General features: G+C 43.2%; 1 protein-coding gene across 1 annotated transcript in view; it reads right to left on the bottom strand.

Annotated features, from left to right (window-relative positions):
* Positions 1–2,248: 2,248 nt before the first annotated feature.
* The window catches only part of FAM124A (family with sequence similarity 124 member A), a 46,903-nt gene continuing 26,936 nt past the window's right edge, over positions 2,249–22,215 (bottom strand). Inside the window, exons 3-4 of the mRNA XM_086741928.1 lie at positions 17,081–17,820; positions 2,249–5,156 (exon numbers count right to left, since the gene is read on the bottom strand). Of these exons, the coding sequence (XP_086598054.1) occupies positions 4,365–5,156; positions 17,081–17,820 (1,532 nt within the window). The 3' untranslated portion in view covers positions 2,249–4,364. The remainder of the gene's footprint in view (positions 5,157–17,080; positions 17,821–22,215) is intronic.

Genomic DNA, 22,215 nt, shown 5'->3' with positions numbered 1-22,215 from the left:
GGTTCTAGTGAACAGCAAGTTGAACACAAGAAATCAGTGCACTCTTGCAGAGATAGGGCCAGGTGCATACCAGGTGGTATAAGCAAGGGAGTTGCCATCAGGTTGATGGAAATAATTCTTCCTACCTACTCAGCAGTCTTCAAACCACATCCAGAGTGCTGCATACAGTTTTGGGCTCCCCAGTATGAGAGAGATATTGACAAACTGGAGAGAGTTCAGAGAGGCTGGAGCCATTGGGACAGTCAGGGAGCTAGAGCGTACAATGTGCAAGGAGAGAGGCTGTGGGAGCAACATCAGTCTTCCACCACATAAAGGGACATTAGAGAGAAGACAGAGTCAGAGTTTCTCAGAGGTACACAGCAAAACAAGAGGGAAAGATCACAAGTTCGAGCACGGGAAATTCTGACTGCAGATTAGGATGTAATTCTTCACCATGACAGTGGTTAAGCACTGGCACAGGTTGCTCAGATACTGTGAAATTGCCTCCTTTGGGTATTTTCAAACCTGATCGGACAAGGTCCTGAACAACCTGATTTAACTTCAAAGCTTTGAGATTTGAGCAGCTTTGTGCCTGCTTTCAGCAGACACTTTGGACTAGATGACCTCCAGAGGCCTCTTCCAACTCCTGACGTTTCTATGATTCTGTAACTGCCATATAAATACACATAAACCTCACTTTCTTAAACCATAAACCCATAAAACCTAAACAAAGCCAAACCTACATAGCTTTGCATATACAATGTAATGTTGACATACAGACACATCCCACGAGGGGAATAAAAAATGTGTAACAGATAACACCACACACTGATGGAAACAATGGGGAAGCACTATTATGAAGATCAACGTACAGGAAACAAACCAAGATGGGATTTGAGCATGCAGGATTGCCAATATGTGTCACAGCTCCTGTTTTATCATTCAGCTTTACTGTAGGAAATGATTTAGAACACAGTGAGAATCAAAAGATCCGGTCTGCAGAGGCAAAACTGAGTCCAACATAAAACTATTTTGGCTATGTTTATTTTGTAATTATCCCACCGACACACACTGCCAAGAGCTGGAGAGCTTGTGTCACTGCCTTCATTTTGACGCCTAGTTAACATAGTCAGTGAGCCTGAAATACTTCATAAACAAACACGCAGAACGCTAAGCATGAAGGACTTTCCATTTCCATTTTATTTAACAGAAGCAACACATTTCGGGGGTTGAGGAGAGAAAGTTCAGGGAAAACCTGCAGTTCTCAATGACATTATTCAGAATTTAACCAAAACAATACGATACCTAAATAAATGCCATGAAACTTGTGCATATTCAACTCTCTGAAGGGATCAGTCCCTTCTTAAATAATGGGAAGAGAACTAATGAAGCCTACCTTCAATGAAACACTCTTCAAAATCTGGCTTTCTTTATTACAGACAAAAAGTTTTCTGTACACCATTGTCTCTGTTTTTCCTGACAGGAGGACACTCAGTTATTCCAAAATTCGGTCACAAGCACCACGAATGTAAACAATTTAAACTTTCATTTCTAGTTAAGTATCAGTAAACAGAACATAAATACTTGGAGACAGAACCAGTGGAGACAGCATAAATTCAGAGGCTGTGGAAGCTCATTTGGCCTTCTTCCCATTAGCATTAACACGGTAAAATCCGGAGCGGAGATGTTTGCAGAGCTGCCAGTCAATGCCACACGTGTGCCTCGCAATGCTTGTTTGCAGACCGCCACTGCTTCCTGCCGCACCAGGAGACGGCCCCCAGATGTGCTGAACAACTTCTTGCAGAGGCACAACCTCAGAGGAAAGATGTTTCAAAGCCTCCTCTTTGTGAACAGCCCCAACCAGCTTTCGTCAGGAGTCTGGACGCTGGCATGATCCCAGGATCAGACAGACACATCAGCTCAAAGCAGCTCTCTGAAGACTTTTTGATTTCATGTTCAGATCAAATGTTATCTGTATTAGTAAAATATTTTGAAAAGGCTTCCCCCCCCCTTCAAATAATGAATATTAAAATCTTTAACAGATTTGAATCAACTTTATTCTGTTGGTTGTCATATCTGGAAGTGACTAGTGTTGGTAAAATGACTGTCCCTTAAATACACAATGCTATTTCATAATTTATTTTTGTACTACCAAGCACATGACAGAAAATAATGAATCATAAGTTTAAACCTGTGGAGCCTGACTGTCCTAGACATCACTGCTCATACGGTGAATTGCAAACTGGTAGAAAAAACTGCTGCTCTGACCTCAGAGTGTTTTACAAGTATTTTGACAGGGTACAAAGAATAACACGGAGCACAACTCTGGATAAATGGGATCCGCTGTGTTCAGAGGGGGTTTGATCTAAAGGCCATGAAAGTCAGAGGAAAGACTGCATGGACTCTGAAGGAGTAAACACATGCACACCATGACACATCCTTCACCGGTGCTATTTCTGGTCCCAGACATTTCTTAAGAGAACAGTTTACCCAGAACTGCAGTAAGCCTAAACAATTTGGAGGGCAGGAGGAGGCTGACAATCTCCTGTGCTCTTAGAGCTGGAATAGATTTTCCTATGTATACATTGTGTTTAGCACAAAAGACAAGGTCTACCTGTGACACATCCTACGATAGCATCTCACAAAGAGGAGACTTGGACTTCAGCCTGATGCCTCTTTCCCTGTGTGGAGAAAATGACAGCAAGAGGAAAAAGCCTTGAGGAGTAGCATCCTGACTCTTGATTCCCTCTGGCTTCTTCAGGATTGGAGGTCCAGCTTTAATGGAATTCCCCCTCCTCCCTAGAAACCTGCACTCAATTTCCCCCAGGCTTTCTTCCAGAATTATTTGTACAAACTGTGCATTTACTTAATGGGCCAGGGGAGCTGATCCACTTTTTGTTAGTATTATTTAAAGTATGTGTGTGCTTTTTTTTTTCCTTTCCCCCAAAGTAGCAATTCTTCTGATTAAAACTACCTGGTAACAAAGCAAACATTCTTCTCCACAAATGCATTTTTATTTGATGCACCGCAATGCCATCATGGTAGGTCTTCAGCATCTGTACCTGTGCATAGGTTACACCCAGCATTCTGCACACACATTTTAACATGGTCATTTTCTCACTGGCTTGGCCAGAGCTGCAATCAGTGCCACTTCTCCACCAAAAATGTAACTTTTCAGAACACACACAGTGCAATCTGTTTATACAACTTAAATCTTAGTGAAGGTACTTAGCTGTCATATTAACAGCTTTTAATTTACTTTCTTTTTTTAAATATCAAATTAATTGGAGCAAAACAGGTTATCAAGAATGCATATTTAAAAAATATCACTTGTAAATCCTGTAAAATTTGACTTGTTCTCCCTTTGGAGAGAGGTATTTGAGGAGAAATGTGTTTTACCCAGAAAAAAAAAGTATGCTTGCACTGGAAATATGACAAATAAGATTCTGCATTAATTATTTTTATCAGAAAAATAACAATCCCTTAAAAAATAGGGAGCTGCCACATATTTGGGACTAGTGGTGTAGCAATATATTAAAACACTGGGTTATCTTCCTTGTTTTGTACTCCAAAAATGCAAGCTCTGTATTGCCTGAGTTAGAAGTAGTAAACATGGTTTACGTGGGTTACCACTGTCTACGCAAGTGGTTCAGACAACAGCCCGGGTGGCTCCCTTCCAACTGGAAAGGATGGGCTTTTCGACAGGATGGGTTGAAAATGTTCTGTAAGGTTTCCCCTTTGGCACTTTCTGCATCCTGGACTGTCAAAGTAAGAGATATAGTGGAGCTTCCTCTTCCTCGGGGAAGGAGTGAAGCTTCTCCCCCACCTCACCACTGCCAGCTCTCAGAGGTTAGAAGGAACTGTGTGAGTCCTCACAGGAAACTTCTTGCCTGACTCTACTGCAGATGTGCTACTGGGAGCTGCTGTGCTTAGAGCTGCCTTTGGAACTCGTGAAGAGGAAAGAAGACCCCTTTCTCCTCCATCTTTCCTGAGTTAAGGGAACTTCTCAGAAAAGTTAAAGCAGTTTGGTGTCACAAATTACTCTTCATTTTCTTCCAAAGAGAAAAATATTATTATATCTGGCATTCCCTTCACCACCAGTCCAAGGGTCAGTCATAGAAACCATCCACCTTGCACTTGGAAAACCTCAGTGCTGATCACCTCCTCCAGCACAAAGGTACAGGGTGCAAGCTCAGACTGCTTGACTGTACATAGTTTGGGGACACCCATCTTTGAGGGATCTGAGTGTTTTCTTCAAATATTTAGCATGCTTTGTTGCATCACCTTCTCCTCAGTGAGGAACCTTCTGCAAGCTCAAGGTGGGCCCACTGCTGTCATTCACAAGTAGAACACATTTGCCCTGGAAGTTGTAAGATAGAGAAACCTCAGATGTAAAATTCTTCTTCATTAACTGGTGAAGCTGGGCAAACACTATCAGGATCATCCAGAGAACAAGGAGCTGCTCTCGAGGAACGTTTGTGCTGCTTGGAGAGAGATGCTGATGAGAATGAGTTGGAAGACCATTCAGAAAGAGAAGGCAGTGAACTGTCAACTGACTCAAAGGTATTGCACGCGGCTGATACAGGCCTTCCACTGGCGGCTGCCTGTTTAGCCTTACTGAAAGTTTGTTTCTGTGGGGGAAGAGAGGTTTCCAAGCCATTGCAAAATCCATTAAGGGCAGAGTACGCAGAGACCACAGACAGGTCTGAGAAGGACAGCTTCATCCCTGTGTCTACATCAGTCTCCTGGGCACCCTCCAAGTCATCAATGTTAAGCCTGGGGCTGCATCTCCATGTTTTTAACCTGGTTGCAGGTGACTCAGTACTTAAAAACTGAAATGGTTCACTGAAATGAAAAGCCTCTGAGGTTGAAGAGGACTTCACTGTGGGCAAGCAGAACAGGGACTTGCTTCGTTGAAAGGACCATGAAATGCTGGAGGCACTGCTGGATCTGCGTGTGAAGTCTCCTTGATCACTGTGTCTCAGGTCCTCCTGGGAGAAACCAAGACGATGACCAAGGCTGTTTGTATGATGTTCCTTGTCTTTTGGTTGTTCAGGGACAGATCGGTGGCTCTGAGGAAGAAAGGCTGGCAGAGTGGTGAAGTGGGAATCTGTTGACACAGATGGATATGGTTGCTTGTTCTGCTTTGCAGACTTCCTACACCAACTGCGTGCTTGCTGCAGCCAGGAGAGGGAGAAAAGAAGATCACATTAATACAGAATTGGCAGTCTTACAACCGTAAGTCTCCGTTGCTGAGTTGTTACTGCAAATAATTACGAAGCAGACTTCATTCAGTATGCTTGCAGCAAATGTTTCACTTCAATAACAAAGAGAAAGCACCCTGCCAAAATCCCAAATATTTACATAAGGAGCCTTGAAGACACCAAGAATAAATGATAGAGGAGCCTTGCCTTCTGGGCTGAATTACACTAGCTTGAAATTCTCACTTACTATTGGCTTGTTCCGATTCATTCATATGCTGCCTTCCAACATTATTGCCTTAGTGGACAGCTAAGGACCAAAAATGTAGAAATGGGAGATATATGTTATCATCACTGTTATTTCTCATTTCTTGGTTACCATGGGGCAAATGTTTTCATTTTTTTTCCTCTGAAACATGAAAAAGCCTTTAGCAAGCAGCCTCATTCTCTGTTGCCTCAGTGAGAATTTACCACTTCTTCCAACTCCTTCACATTTTCTCTTTCACATCTGGTTAGTTGAACCGTGCAGCCTAGAATCCACTTGCTCTATTATCTGCCTCCTAACGACTTTAAGGGCAGCTCTGGACACCTGATTTGCTTGTAGACACCTAGATTGGAGACCTAACCTGATGGTTATGATCTGAATCTGGACCTGAACCTCATTCCTAGGGCAGGATTCAGTTGTCTACTTGCCAGATACTTGAGCATTTGCACAGAGACAGCAGCTGTGACAAATGGGGAGCTGATGTCCTTCTCAAAAAGCTGCTGGAGGCCAGGTGGCCTTCCTACAGTATTAGACACTGATGTCTGAGTAACTGAACTGAGTCCTCAGTGTTCAAGCAATCATAAGGTTTTTCATCATCCCACTTATCTCAGTAAGCCTTTTAGAAGCTTGCATTTTAAAAAGTCTAATTTCAATTCTTCTTACTGGAATTTCTCACATAACACAAAATGCTAGATTTCTGTCCCAAAAGGAACAGCGGGACAAAGTGCAAGACAATACCTTTGAGTATAAATGTTAATCTCAGCTATGTGAAAAGTCAGTTGGAAACAACAGAGGAGAGTACTAGGTCACTAGTACTTGGTCACTAGGTGCTACTAAAATGACAAGGCTGTGACAAACAGTTCTGGGCAGTCTCAGGTGAGTTAAAGAACTATTAATGCACTGTGTACAACACTGCTACAGCCCCATCCAGAATGCTGCAAGTAAGTCAAATCATGCCTATGTGAAAAAGAATAAATTCAAACTGAAAAAGATGCAGCCCACAAGAAAAAAAAAAAAAGATGAACTATCTGTTAAAACACCTGAACCACAAGCTCATAAAAGGTTTCTAATCACAACAGAAGTAGATGAGTCCTCTGGGGTGAGTAATGGATAAAGATGGAGCTTGATTATTTTACCAAAGAGATTACATGACATGACAGAAAGGGATGAGACCTGGCAAGCAAGGAGGTCCTTGTATCCGCTGTCTCTAAAAGAACTCCATACATTGCTGCTTCTAGCATCTTGCTAGTGCACATCACATTGTCTTAGTGACCCAGATCTGTCATACCCATCTTCTGCTTTTTATTGCAGTGATTTTATAGGCAAAAAAAAAGGATTTTCACATCTGCAAAAAATGTTTTGCTCATTTGTGATCGTCCAGCTAGAGGTGATTTATAGGACAGCCAAACCATAGGAGTTCACTTAGGCGTTGCAGATGAATAGCCATACATACACCAATGTATAGGTAATGAGATATGTTAATTCTTAACCTATTTCTGTGTAATATAATAAGTTGTTTCCCTCAATGCCATAAAGAATTAAATTAATTAAGGGATAAATTAACCACAGTAGTGTAGCAGTTTCATTAACTGATAAGAAATAGAGTACAAAAGAATCAAATAAAGTAAGTCAAGCTGGCAACAAAACATTAACCAGAAATCACTTCAGACCTCTAGAAGCAATATTATTTTATTTATTTAGGTGAGCTAATTTGTTTAAAAGATAAAAGTCTTGTGTCCATGAAGAAAATAGCACCTGTTTCTTAACTGACGACATTTCTAGATAACAGAGCAATAACGATATGGCACGCTGAAAGTACACAACCAAATCGCCACACTCTTCTGATGAGCTTTTTCAAGAAAACATTCCTCACTACATTGCCATTTGCACTGATAAAAGGTACTGTTTTTTAATGTTCAGTAGCTCTGATACCAGATACACTACAGGGAGTCAACCACCATGCTTGCTGAATCAACAGAAGCACCTCCAGAACCTCTCTCCTGCCTCTCAGAGAGAAGATGGTGGACTGCCTGCCCCTGGCTAGTTTTTATGCTATACTCTTGTGTTTTTGTAGACTTAATTGATAATTTGGCAGATCAAGCACCCAAGAAACCAAGAATCCAAGCAAGTTCAGTCTTGTTTGTGAAAAGGTAAGGAGGCCCTTGGGACCACAAGCACTGGTAACAACTCGGACGAAACTGTACCCGAAAACACAAGGCTTTTGGGGACAGATCTGACACTTGCACTGGGGAGAGTTCTGTGGGCAGTATGAAAGCCTTGTACTTATCTTGCACAGACCACATCATCTATCTGTACATATAAAGTATAGCCCACTGACATCACAGATAAGATTTAATTGTCCAGTTAACACAGCCAATGGAGTCTGGAGAGCAATTCAGCTTTCCTTAAAGGAAATTCCTGTGTCTGGTTAGCCGAATCGCTCTCTAGGTCCTAGGGTTGTACCAAGTAGCTATCCATCAACTACAGTGGCAACACAGACCGTAGCTCACACAAAAATATCTGCAGTTAGGTACCAGTTTTAGGTGTCTACAACTTGGAACGGAACCACATCCTGCAGAGATAACTCGCACGTGTTCATTTTGCTTTGGTGTATAAAGGAGATATTTTGCACACTAGTAAAAGTCTCATGCACTTAGACGATGGTAATCATTTGTTATTCTTACTTACTGACATAACTTTTCACACTTGTTCCAAAGAAAAAGTAATTTAATTTAATCTCTCAATTCACCACTAGTGAGAGATACTGGGTCTGATTTAGCTGTGTAATTGTAGGTACCTGCTGTATCCTGCCTGGCCAGCAAACACGTGCATGGGCCACTCCATATCAGAGATTTCAGGGCCTGGGAATGTTCCTGGGCATACTCAATTTATTAATACAAGTAAAATCCTAAGCATTTTGGGAATAAAGCACAGACGTGAGAATAAACCACCCAGTTTAAACCAGCTTTTGTTAGTTTTGGATTGTAGATATGCAACACAATCACCACATGTGCAACCAAATTACCAGTACTCAAAAGGATGCTTACCTGAGGCATCACCTACGAGGGGGTGGAGTGGAGGGCAACGCCAGGATAAATGGATGAGGTGAGATGAAACACCCCTGCTAGAAACCCCAGGGGCTCTCATGGAGGAACTTTCTAACGAAAATGCAGATAAAAAGTAAATACTCAAAGTAAAGGGAAAATGCACTTCTAAGTGGGAGCACTTGGAAGGGGCAACCTGCCCCCTGCAGCTGAATAGCTTTAAGTACCTGGCCTAATTGGAACATACATACAGTAACAAGAAAAATCTACTTTAAATAAGACAGTAGTTTTAAAGTTTTGTTATTTTGAATTTTTTTTTCCTAGCTCTTTTAACGTTCCTGTGGACAGATAAGAGCATTTCATTTTATACAAGGTATTTGCTGTTATTCCTGCTACTGGGTCACAGCTCCCGGTCAAGCCCTGTTGGCCTGGCAGGAGGTAATGGTGGATCAGCGAGGAGAAAGGGACAAGTACAAACTGCCCTTAGGATGGCTGCCTCACACAGCTTATTTCTGAACAGCTCTGTTTATAGTAAGAATTGTTTACCTCAATCCTTTTTTGTTTAGCTGTGTTATGATTTAGAAGACCTATTTTCCAATGCTGCTCTTCATGATATGAGCAGGAAGGTGAAATAACAGGAGGACATTTTTTTAATACTTTCATCTTAAAGAACGTAACTGAAAACTTTCCAGACTGTGAGAATACTGGACCGTACAACTGTACAACAGGTAGAGTGTCAGAAGCTCCATCTCATGAAATACTAGTAAATAAAGATTACGGGCTAATCCTATATTGTAGAGAACTGGATTACATGGACTAATAAGACTTTTCTATACCTAAATTCTGTAGCTTGTCAGAGATCACAGAGAGGATTTGATGATTTAGCCAGGATTAAAACCCAGGCAAAACTGGCTCCTAGTCCTGCGCCAAGGCCATTGACTGTGCTCCCTCGTACCAGCCTGGCACGGCACAAGGAGAGCTGTACGCAGCCTGTGCCTTCATGTCAGCACTCCTCCTCGCTTCAGCCTTACACTATCTGACACTCCCACTAAGTTCAAACTGGAGTTCCATGTGTGACTACTCTCAGGAGAAACCATGACAGGTGAGTGGGAGATGCTGATTTTCCATTGTCGTTTTGGCCACGTTACTGAAAACAGCCAGACCTATTGCCCCATCCCTGGAAACATTCAAGGCCAGGTTGGATGGGGCTCTGAGCAACCTGATCTGGTTGGAGATGTCCCTGCTCCTTGCAGGGGGGTTGGACTAGATAGCCTTTAAAGGTCCCTTCCAACCCAAACTATTCAATGACTCTCTGATTTTATTCTATTCTTATGCCTCGAGGACAGCGTGCTGCATATGCAGCTACTCAATGGAACCGCCTTCTTCCTCCTCCCCAGTTCTTCCCTTGGCTTTGGAATCCATTGCATCTGCTTTAATTTTTCTGAATTTTTTTAAGTCCTTGTCACAGTTTGCCTTCTGCATTGCCTGTTACCTGGCTGCAGCCCGGCAGAGCCCTGCCTGGTACAGCCATGCTGCCTGCGTCAGGCATGAGCACGGCAGAGATGCTGGAGAGGGGGTCGGCCATCTGAGACAACAAAGACTTGATCCAAATTGACACGTTGATTTTGACTGAAATTCCAAATACAGGGAGAGAGATCCGTCATAAAGACACACAACAAACCAGACCGTTGACTAAACTAACTGAGATTAGCTCTCTAACAGAACAGATTTTTCATCTGGTGCTAATCTGCTGCTCATTTATAATCTCCGCACAAATCTTTGTGAAGCCTGGAGGGATTTAGAGTCTTTGTGCATCACAATGAGCTGCAGAAGAATTTCATGACAAATATCCAGGAATGCCACAAACAACTTGGGGTGAACCTTGCAGAAATGCACTTTTGACTTCACTTGAGCTGCCCATACCTGACACAAAAAATCCATGAGAGGTCCTGCAGTCTATTTTTAGTTATCTGCTTTTTAAGAAAGCAGATAGTGATCTCATTACACATTATCTGTATTAAGCACGGCCAGCAAGCCTCCGTGGAGGTCAGAACCCAGCCAAACAGCCAGCACAGCAATGATTTCACTATCTCGAGCCCCGATTTTGCCTGCCTCGCTCAACAGGAGTGTGACGGTGTTTGTTTATTTGTATTACAACCAGTGCGATTGATCCAGGTGAAAAAAAAAAAAAACACCACAAGAAAAAGTGGCAGACGTTAGTCCCTAGTATCACCATAAGTCTTACTTGAAAGGCAAAATGTATTCAAAAGGGCAGCACATCACAAGACAAAATGCACAAATTTCATGTAAAATGGAATTGAACATATTTGAAAAGTGGCACGTACTGTGCTTACAAAACTAGAACAGGTGGGTGTTTTGTGACACTGAATATATTCACTCTCAAGCATTTTTGCTGGGTGTATAGAGTAATCAGAGATCTTACTATGCCACGAAACATAACTGCACTAACAGAAACGACAGCAAGGAGGTACCTTAGGATGAAGAAAAACAACTAAAAAATTTCCTCCTATTTGGGTTAGTGACTGATTTGCTGTGTCTCCCCCAAAACCAACAACTGGCACTAAGAAGGATCAAACACCTATGGCACTAAAAGAAAAGGAAAAACAGAGTAGAAGATTTTTAAAAACAGGAGGCTAGTATTTGGCTTACAGATTAACGAAATCACTTAAGGCACCTCCCTTGACTGAGTCAATTTTTACTCCAAAAGTCTATCCTTTTCACCAGTTTTAACATAAATTAAATGTAATTTTTGTAAAGGTGCCCTATATACATGCTTCCTTGTCCTTGCTTTCCTCACTTTTCTTCCTCTTTGTGTTCAGATCTGCTCTATCTGCACTATCAATTCAAGCAAGCTTGAAGCTTTTTTCTCGTCTCCATTTTCCTTCTTGCAGACCAAACTGTTCTCTGCAAAAGCGCTCTCTCTTTGCCTGTTTTTGTCTTTCCTTTTTACCTTCTCTGCGTCCTGGTTTCCTTGCTCATCTTTCTCTCTTCTACTTGTACTTAACTGCAGTGACTCAAGACTGCCGTGATGGGACTGCGCCTTCTTTCCTTTATTTCCCAGAGTTTGTAGCTGGTAACGCTTCGAGTAATAGGGATGAGATGATTTAACTGCATTTAGGACTACAAGGGCACATTATATCATCCAGTCTGACCTTGTGTTCATCATTTTACAAACCATTAAGCCATTTCTTTACTGAGCCTGCTGACAGTTTAGGCAGATGAAAGCTTCCCAGTTTTCAGGAGATTAAACTGCTGTAATGCTTCAGGCAGCGGCATAAGACAGAGGTGCCACAAAGCCCAAGGCCGCTAAAATGGTAGCAGATTGACTGATGGCTACCAGACTGTTTACACGTTTTATCAAGATCATACGAATGCTGGATGACCATCCAGGCACCTAAACTGGAGGCTAAGGGAAGGAGAAGGAACACTGCTTTGTGTTGGAGAGAGGAAATGCAGAGCCAGGTGAGGTCTGGAAGGGTTTGGTGGGTTGGCTGAAGTAAATCAACCATGATCACACTGATCTGTGTCCTAAACCTCTCAACAGAAACAGAAATGAACCCTGAACCTCCAAGATTTGCCCTTCCTTGGCCAAGATAAACTTGAGAGGCAAAGCGTTCCTCGTGCTGTGGAGGAGAGTAAAATGTTTCTTTTAGTCTCAGTTGGGGCTGGGAGAGGAAAAGCTTTGTCCTAACCTCAGATCTTGTAATTATTTTGACCTCAGTAGCTCAGTAACACCCACCCTTGCTGCCCATATATCTAAGATAGGATATCTTCTGCATTGTCTGAGTCCTTTTGTCCCAGCTCCTTCCTTCAGTTACAGCCAGTCCCCAGGACTCTGTCAGAAGGCACCGTCACTGCTCCCTAAATTCACTGGGTCGGTTATGCGTCACGGAAAAATCTCTCTCCCTGATTTCTGCATTCACGTATCTTGAACGTTAGTTTTGACTACAATCATACTTTTCACGCAGACACGTACATGTTTTAAATAAATGCATTTTTGCTCTCCTCGTGGCCCCAGATAAAAGGGGATTAAGAGATGAGTCTCACAGAACCCTGTATACAATACACTGACTAAACAAAGAGGTTTTCAGCTATAAGCTTTTGAATCTTTTTTTTCTGTATAACGTATTTGCCGATGTCCACGTAAGCATGCAACCTTCATGCTGCTTCCCATCTTCAGGCATTTGGCACTACAAATGTCTATCACAGAACACCCTTATGCATGCAGCTGGCAGACATCTGCATCCCTAGATTGACTTCTGGCAACTCTAAGGATGCATTCAACAGTAACATACTGATCTTGTCCGTAAATGTCTGCAGCCGACCTCATGAAACCATTAGAGAATGCCTACATCCTAACCATAGATCTAGAAGACTCATTTTGTACACCAAGCGATGGAGCAACCTCCAGGTAGCAGAGACCTAAGCTTGCAGGTAGCACAGCAGCAGGTTAATATTTTTTTAATGGCTGGGCTCACAAGCGATCTTTTCTCAGAACCAAAGCTCCAGGTAATAAACCACGTTTCACAAATACGATTATACCACTTCTGAGTTTAAGATTATGGTTGCCCAGTATAGGTAAGAAGAACACTGACTGATTAACTCAGCAGATTAGGTAAAAAAAAAAAAAGTCCCTCTAACTAAAAGCTGTAATCAGTTAACATTTACACTGTTATTTCAAGGATAGTCTCTAAAGCAACACTAGGCAGAAAATAACCACACTATAAACAGTATCGGTTCATTAGAACAATAACTGGCATAAAAGTCTCACAATGACAGATCTGACTACCTTGTTTCAGGCAGGATTAGCACAGACTGGTAACAAACCACACATTTACTGGGATTTTTACTTGTCTTGGCTTTCTGGCAATGCTGCTTGCTTCTTGGTGCTGAAGATGGTGGAGGGGGAGGGATTTCAGCAAGAAATTCGTTATTACAGGGTGACTCAGGTGCCTGGCATTTCAGGAGGGCCATCCCTCCGGTCTGTCTCGAGTCTAATCTGCACATCCCCCCTAGCAGAGCAGCTAGGAAATTCTGCCAAAATGTTATTTTTACTTTTCCTACGCTATCCAAAGACATTCTCATAACTTAAAGAAGCCACCTGTGCACTTTCTTCTCTTTCTATCCCTGCTTCCCAAACATGCGTGGCCAAGCCAGCCCATCAGTCATTAACCTTTCAGTTATAAAAAGGTTACACTACAAGGAGTGCAAGTTCATTAGCACTTCAGCTGTCTCTGTGCGGATTACGCCCAGAGACAGCCAGGAATTTGGACAAGGCCTATAAAACCAGCAATACATCCAGTATAGCAGTATATGCTATATTCTTAGCTACATTATTTACACACTCTTCCCACTGCTCCGACAAGAGCTCCCCAGAGCTCCTTCTGGGCTTAGCACCAGTGAAGCAGTGTGGGTGTCTTCCCACAGGATGCAAACATGTGCTTAAGACTTGCTCCTGCTAAAGCCAACCCTTTGCCTCAGTTGGGATACAGTTGCACCCTTGGAGCTAACTTGCCAATGTGGAAAAACTACTGTGACAAAATAATTTTGAAAGGCTTCCTTGCAAATGAAGGAATTGTTTCTGTGGTATGAAACAGACTTATTCTACCCGTGAATAACTTTATTTTCCTTGCACTGACTTTATCTAAGTCCCTTGGTAACTGCATTTGCAAATTGGGTTAAGAACACGGATCAATCTGGCTGGCAAGTATCCAGCTCCTGCAAGCACACCAAGAAAAACAGAGAGGTCACATCTTGTTAGTCTAATCACGGAGGCATATTCAACCTTGAAACATTAAATACTGCCTGCAATTTAACAGGGATGTTAATCTACCATTTGGGGTATAATTGGCAATTTTAATCTGCAAAAAGATGCAGACGAAGTAAATAAAAAAATTCTGATGATTACCAAGCACCAACAGAGCGCAGACTGAAAAACACCAGGAGGTCATTGTTTGGGTTCATATAACTGGGAAGAAGTGAAAGTCACTACCAACGCGGTGGCATTGACAATGTTGTTAACAGCAGCACTCCGTGAGAAGGTAGTCCTGTTACTTGAAAAGGTAGATAATATAATTGTTTTGAACTCAGAATGAGTCAAAAGAGTATAAGGAGTCCATGTATCACCAAATCCAGTGTTTCCTATAACCCATGCTCCACCATACAATCCCTTTTCCTTAACTGACCATCCTGTCTTGAATTAGGGCATTAACCTGTTTGCACCTGCTGGGCAGCTGTTATGTAGTAGGCCGTTAATATGTACAGCTACCAACCTAAATTTATTTATTGACAGTTCCTGTGCCAGAGGAGTCATTTCCCATTCCTGCCGTTTACCTGCTGGTATATTTTCCAAGTGCAGTCAGACCTCCCTTCAGACTTATTTTGGCTAGGCTCAGATGACCCTACTCTTCCAGTCTCGATTTGTAAGACACTCTCTCCATTCCTCTGCACAGGATGAGAGCCCTTCTCTGTACCTGCACCTCTCTGAAGTCACCTTTCTGGAGCCAGGGCCGAAGACAGGTGAGGTCCGTGGGACCCTGTGCAATGGCACAAGCACTTCCCACACTCCTCAGGGGATATTAAATCTGGTACGCACCAGAGACTGCATTTTTCTTTCCATGGCTGTGTTGCACTGGTGGCTTGTAGTCACCTGAGTACAAAGAGGACATTTTCCCTTTGGTTTAGTTATAGAGCTCCAGTTCTGATTGTACAGACTTGTGTAAAACCTGTACACCAGGACCTAGTCCTCCTGACTTCACAACTGTGTAAGCTAGATCCAAAGTCTCTGTTTCCCCCCATTTTGTGTATAATAATTTTCTTTTGCTTCACCACATTTCCAATGTGATCATTTCCATTTCTGTAACTTCATTCCCATTTGCTGTTTTGCCCTCCTATTCAGCTTGGTCATCCTCAGTGAAAACAGAAATGAAAATTAACTGCACTTGGAGGCCATGCTTAGCAGGCTTTCACTCTTCTCTTTCGGTGCATATGGCTAAAATCTTCCTGTGATTTTCTTTACAGGGTTTACCTCCACCTGCTGTTTGGCAAGTCTTGCTTTGCCTCTCTACTGCCTGGCACCTGTTATTTCTTAAAATGTGTTGTTTTGAAATAAAAAGCCTTATTTAGAAGCCCTATTGTTTTTTTTTTTTCACACTTCCCTTCAATTTGCTTGAAACCAGTGCAAGATCCCATAAACCGAAGTTATATCACAGATCAGAAACCTCCTGAAAAAGAATAAGGAAAAGGGGACTTATGTGAGTGTGGTGGCTGTGTAAAAGCTTCGTGACGGTTCTTGTAAGCTTAAGTTTACAAGTTACCTCAGGCTAACACAGACATGCCTACAGTGCAAGCAGCAACCCTGACAAATTGCTGACTGTCTTGGCAGATGGGCAAGGAAGCTGAATTGCCTCCTGAGCCCTACACGTGTGCTCTTCAGCTCTGGCATGGGGTGTCTCTGTGGGCGGCATCGGCAAAGCGGCATCGAAAGGTTTTACCACCACCTGGATGTGACAAACGCTCTATGTATCCTTTTCAGTCCTAGGAGCTACAAACCCAGAGGTACTGTGCTGCAGGGGGGTGCACACACCACTCTGCATGCTGAGAGGTCCATACGGTGGAAGGGTGGTATCCACAATGCCTTTTCCACAGAAATAAAGTTGGACAATTTTACAAGCTTAATGAATGCAACTTACTCTAAAAAAAATGCCCCTCTTTGGAATCTGCACAGTCTTCCAAAGGTGAGTGTCTGTGTTCCTTCATTTGAATGCCAAGCAGCAATAAATACCTCTGCAGTGCAGGAAGCGCATTAATCTGGCTCTGGATTGCCACAGACACCCTCTCTGCAGGGCAGGCAGCTATTAAAAGCTTGCTGCTTGTTATCCTTTTATCTCCCTCGGATGTGGTGTAGTGAAGCAGAGCATGCTGATACACTGCCCAGATATGGTGCCTACAGATGTCCTAACAAATAAACTCTCTTTCAGGACTTGGTTACGAGCACTTGAGATTAATTCAAAAAGTGAGTCTGTGGGAATGTCTCTATAAGGCTGCTCTTCAGGGTGCATTTCTTTTCCCTCACCACCTCTCTTCCCCATCCTAATAATCACTGTGGAAAAGAGTGATGCAGTTTGTCACCCCGTGATGCTAGAAAATAATGAGTACCATCAGGGAATTCTGCTTGTCTTCCATAAAAATCTCATAACTGAGAGCTATTTTATAAACCCTTGTCAGTTCTGCGCTCGTATTTCTTATAAAACTACACCCATCAGCCATCATTTCTCCACTCGGGCTCATAATTCCTTCTCTCCTCATTCTTTTAAACAGCCATCTCATCTCCCATCACTCTTTGCATAAACTGAGGTTGATTGATAATCTGGATAGTATCATCCACTGCTTTCCCGATTAGCTACACACACAGCAAGGAGTTTCAAGCTCTTTCTTTAGTGGTACTGTCCTGGCTTTTTCTCCTAGGACAGAGCGAAAAAAAAGCCTCCTTTTCTGGCTGCCCTTGCAGGTTAAGCTTTCCTGCACAAAACCAATAAATGTGCTTCTGTTTCCCTGTGTACTGAACTTACCTGCAAAAGGATCCTATTTCCATCGTGGTCTTCTGTCTGCCACCTGCCTTCACTGATGGGGCTGCAAGGGTTGGGCAAGAGAGGCACAAGCTGCCCCACATCTTTTACTCTGAACTCCAGCACCGCTGATTCTGTCGGCATTGGCACTTGGCCCTTCGGAAGTTTTTTTAAAGAAAACTGAATGTCTACTTCCATGTTAGAATAGACAGGAAAAACACAAAAGTCTGCTTTTTTCTGACACATTGGTCTTTTCAGTATTAACTCGTACAATTTCAAAATGTCAACAAAGTTTTCACTCCTGCAGTAAATAGTGAAGCGGATAATTTCTTTCCCATAGTGCACTGGGCGAATGGCCCACAGAGGAGTCTCCGGAGCCAAAGTGTAGAAGTCCTGGCTGCATGGCATGTAAGGGAGGAACTTCCCATGCACTCGCTCGGTGTGGTGGTAATGCCAAGGTGGCCGCTGAAAGGTTTCGTGGAGCTGCAAGATGGGTTCTTCTCCATATTCCTCTTGCAGAAACAGAATGACGGCAAGGGCTGGCTGAGAAACACCAGCCTTACCTGGCTTCCTGTGCTTCTTGGGCACTCGTCTTTCCGAAACTCGAAACAGCTGGAGGTCTGGATGGATCCAGGCTAGAAGCTTATCGATGGCTTGCTGAAGAGTCTTGGATTCACCTGGGTCTGTGATAATATGTACGCTAACAAGGAATGGGTCTTGTATGCCTTCCACAGAAAGTTCACCTGAGAGTATAAAAAGAAAAATATCCTTTAGGATATATAACCAAGTTGTCAACATTTAGGTGATTCTTAAAGGAGAAATAGTCTACTCAGTCACACTGGGCTTTTTTTCATCTCTCTCAAGCTCACCTGCAGTAAACTAACAATCATGTACAGAGATATAGCAACCAAGAAAATAATCAGGGGACAGAGAAGTTTCATCAAGCATACCATAAGAGTTGCTGTTTCTACTGAGGTAGCATCCAGAAGACGTTACCCAATGTGCATTTCTGGGTTAGAAAAGAGCTGTCCCACACAAATGGTAGAAAAGACAAAAATACTGACATAGAGTGCGGTGAAAGGGACACTAATGTTCAGGGTGGACAGTGTTCATCTCACCTGGTTTTAATTTGTGCCAATTGGCTCAGGGCATGGAAACCACACCACTGAACTCCACCCTGTCACCTTGACGTCGGAGTTTTCCACCCAGTTAAATGTTCTGTGTCCTGGAGGCAACTGTTTTAATAAGTAAGGCAAAGTTTGTAGGAAGAGGTAATATCTTTTATTAGACCAACTGATACAGTTGGGAAAAAAAACCAGACAAGCCTTCAGGCACACAAGTCCTTCTTCAGGAAAAGATATTACTTGTCCCTACAAATCCTGCACCATTTATATCTTCAGACCATCAAGACTATAACACTACTACGTCAAGGTTTTTATAAGATTAGTGAAGACCAGTAAAAGCAGGAAGCACAAAAAATTACACTTACTCAGGGGAAAAACGAAACCTCTAGTTACCCTTGGGAATGTTCACAGGGGCTTTATCTGTTATTGTCCCTGAAACCTCTTTGATAGCTCAGCAGCAGAGCAATGAGCTGGTTGGAGGACAGGGGAGAAATTGTCACTTCTGTTCTGCTGGAGTTGCATGCCAATAAAGATGCATGTGAATGGAGATCCAAGACAGTTTAATAAATTACCCAGGTAATCTGGATATTTTGCTGAAATGGTTCCCTGTGTGGTGTTCTGAAATCACTTCCGTGTCTGAGACCCTGAGCCTGGGCACAAAGCCTAAATGTGTGAAGCTTTAGAAAGGCTTCCTGAGCTTTTCATCGTGCAGACCACATTTAATAGGGGGATTGTCTCACGGGCTGTTTCCCCTCCTATTGGCAATCAGTACGAACCTCTCCCTCCTCCCTCCTGGCACCAGAATAACATTCCTGTGATACTTCAGCAATTGCTTTAATGGAAAAGCAGTATTATACAACCAGTGTATTTCAGTTGTCTTTCAATAGAGAATAGTTGCAAGACCCAGGAAAAAAAGATAGATGTAACTGCATAGCTTTCCAGGGATGACCAGTAAACATACCATCAGCCTCAATTTCGAAGCTGCAGAAAGATACAGAATGCAGAGCAAATAGCAAGCACGCATTTTGCCTAGGGGAGATACAGAAAAATCAAGTAAATAATCAGGAACACAATTACAGCAGAGTTCTTGTATCTCTGCCTGAAACGGGTGATGTGGAGTGACTTTGTCAGATGGTTAATGGAAGAAAAAAAATTGAAGAAAAAAAAAAATCTGTGTCAGTACATGGCAAAAGGCTTTGCGGTGGCAATTGTCACTGGTAGGTAATTCTTTGAGATATACCCTGTGGATAGTCACAGTGCGGGAGAAAGATAAAGGGAGTGTGGGGGGAAGTCCTCTCATGGTCCTTCACAAGGGACAACAGGACAGGAAGGAAAACAAATTGCACAGGACAGTGATCTAATAAAACCAGAAATAAAGCAATTGCCAGAGCTACGCAGTCATTCATTTTCTAAGACTGGAATAGAAGATGTTCAGCTCTTTTCTCGTGCTGTTTCCTTTGTCACACAAATGCTATCAAAGCCTGCAACAAGTGACAGGCTCGATATTTATGCATATAAATGACTGCAGCTCCGAAAGCAGCCTGGACACAACAATGTGAAGCAAAGAGCCATCGTTCCTGTCGGCTTCTTGCTCTGCATTGAAAAAAAAAAAGAAATAAAAATCCCCGTGCATGGCTTTTCTGCCCTCCTGTTGCTCAGCGTGGTGCCCGGACATTGCATGGCTACAGCATTTTTCAAAAGCATTTTCCTTGTGGGAGCCAGCCGCAGCATTAGCATTCTGCAGCCATCGTGCCTGTGCCCATCAGCACCAGATGCTCGCAGAGCCCAGCCTCAGACGGCCACCGAAGCACGGCACAAAGCCACCATGAGGAGCTAGGGTCATACATACAGCAGAGGAAATCATCCTTTTTTTTTTTTTTTTTTTTTTGAGCTAGAAGCAGCTATGCTGAAGGGGGAAAAGTGTAACAAATCAATACAGAAAGAGCTTCAGTATCTATTTTACATCAGCAAAGACGCTTTTACTGCGACACTTTTACACCTTTCATTATGTGGCTTCTGTGCTTAAAAAATGGTAGCCCTTTCTGTTTCGGTAAGAAAAAGAGAAACATAAGAAAAGCAGAAAAATGAGGCAAGGAGCTAAAAGAAACTTCCCCTGAACTGATGATAAGTTGCAAATTCTATGTCACTAACCAGTCTTTTTGCTTCAACGGACAAGGAAGGGGGGGAAACAACACCATTTCTCACGACACAGTTCAATTTGCCCCCGGCAAACAGTCACAGAAGCGAATGGAAGCTCTGCATACGTACGAGCCTTCCTGTGTTACCAGTTAATCCCACAGAAAATATCAAAATGCTGAGGCATCTATTTGAAAATAAGCTCCACAGCTCTCACAGCTATTGCATTTTTTTCTTTCCTACAACAGAAGGGGATTAGTTCTCTTTGAGTTGGCAAAGCAGTAACATTGCTAAGAGGTAATTACTACCAGGATTGAAAGAGTATTTTACAATTCTAAAGTTTTTACTCTTCTGTTGGGTAATATTAACCATCCGTGAGAGGTTAAAGCAACCGGTCAGCCTAAATATTGAGGGGCTGTCACACTTGATGTCCTAAAGCCAGAAGCTGAAGGTAGCCTGATATTTTATGATTGAGCTTTGGATGGGTCCTTCTCTATGTATTACTTTTATTCTGTTGCTGATTCAATATTGCTGAGCAGAGAAAAAGAAAAGTCCTGCAAAGCAGAATGGCTGCCTCGCCCTGAGGTTCTTCCTCCTTTCCTTTCCCTGCCCAGAAACCAGAATCTTTTTATCAGAAAAACAATTTGACAGAAAGCAGTGGGCACTGTCAAGTCTGCCTGTGCCAGCTGCCTCATTTCAGGAGGACTTCACTGAAATTCAAGCTGTCTTGTCCTGGGGACAGACAGGATACATACCTGTCATGAAAATTATCAGAGGGCTGGAGCACCTCTCCTATGAGGACAGGCTGAGAGAGTTGGAGCTGTTCAGCCTGGGGAAGGGAAGGCTCTGGGGAGACCTTAGAGTGGCCTTCCAGTACCTAAAGCGGGCTTATAAGAAAGATGGGGAAAAACTCTTTGTCAGGGACTGTTGTGAAAGGACGAGAGGTAATGGTTTTAAAATAGAGGGAGGGAGATTCAGACTGGACATCAGGAAAAAAATTTTTACAATGAGGGTGTGGAACACTGGCACAGGTTGCCCAGAGAGGTGGTGGATGCCCCATCCCTGGAAACATTCAAGGCCAGGTTGGATGGGGCTCTGAGCAACCTGATCTGGTTGGAGATCCTCCTTGCAGGGGGATTGGACTAGATGGACTTTAAAGGTCCCTTCCAACCCAAACTCTTCTGTGATTCTGTCTGTCTAGCACAGTTGCCTACGTCCCCTGCTGAGTGCATGGAGGAGGCTGCTGCCTCTGAAAAACCTGCGGAGGATTACCTTGCCTTCCTAATTTCTTTCTTTGCCCCTCACTCTGTAGCAAACAGAGAAGCCCACAGAGGACAACCCTCTTGGCATCCAGAGCCACCTAGTTGATGACTACGACAACAGTGGTGATCTAGTGACACAAACACCCGCGGGTGAAGTGGGAAGCAATGGGTTAAGTGCCCTTGGAGTGGAGGGCGAGGAGGGGCAGCCACCACCCCTGAGAGGTGTCATAAAGACCCCAGTATCTGGTAACACCATCCTTGCTGCTTTGGGCCAGGAACTTCAAGTCAGCAAGCCTAGCAGCTGAGAAGCAGCTAGGCTCATCTGGAGGTACAGGGAACTGGAGCGACAACTCCTTCTCCCTGCAGTAGGTATGCGTTTCACACTAAACCACACAAGAAGCAAAACATCCTCAGAAGAAGTGAGCAGAGTTTTCTCCCATGCCACCTGAATAACACTCCATTAGAGAAGTCCCCCTCTTGCATTTGCTTTTTGGCCCCAGGACTCTTGCACAGCTGGCTCCAGCAGAACAGTTACTGGTTCACCTGGTCACAACCTGGCAGTCTGGTCCCTCTTTTACCCTGTGAGAGGCCCAGGTTCCATTCCCCCTGGGGCTGC

This window comes from Chlamydotis macqueenii, chromosome 1 (assembly GCF_036417535.1).
Source record: "Chlamydotis macqueenii isolate bChlMac1 chromosome 1, bChlMac1.mat, whole genome shotgun sequence".
NCBI lineage: Eukaryota > Metazoa > Chordata > Aves > Otidiformes > Otididae > Chlamydotis > Chlamydotis macqueenii.
This window is presented reverse-complemented; position numbering and strand designations above follow the sequence as displayed.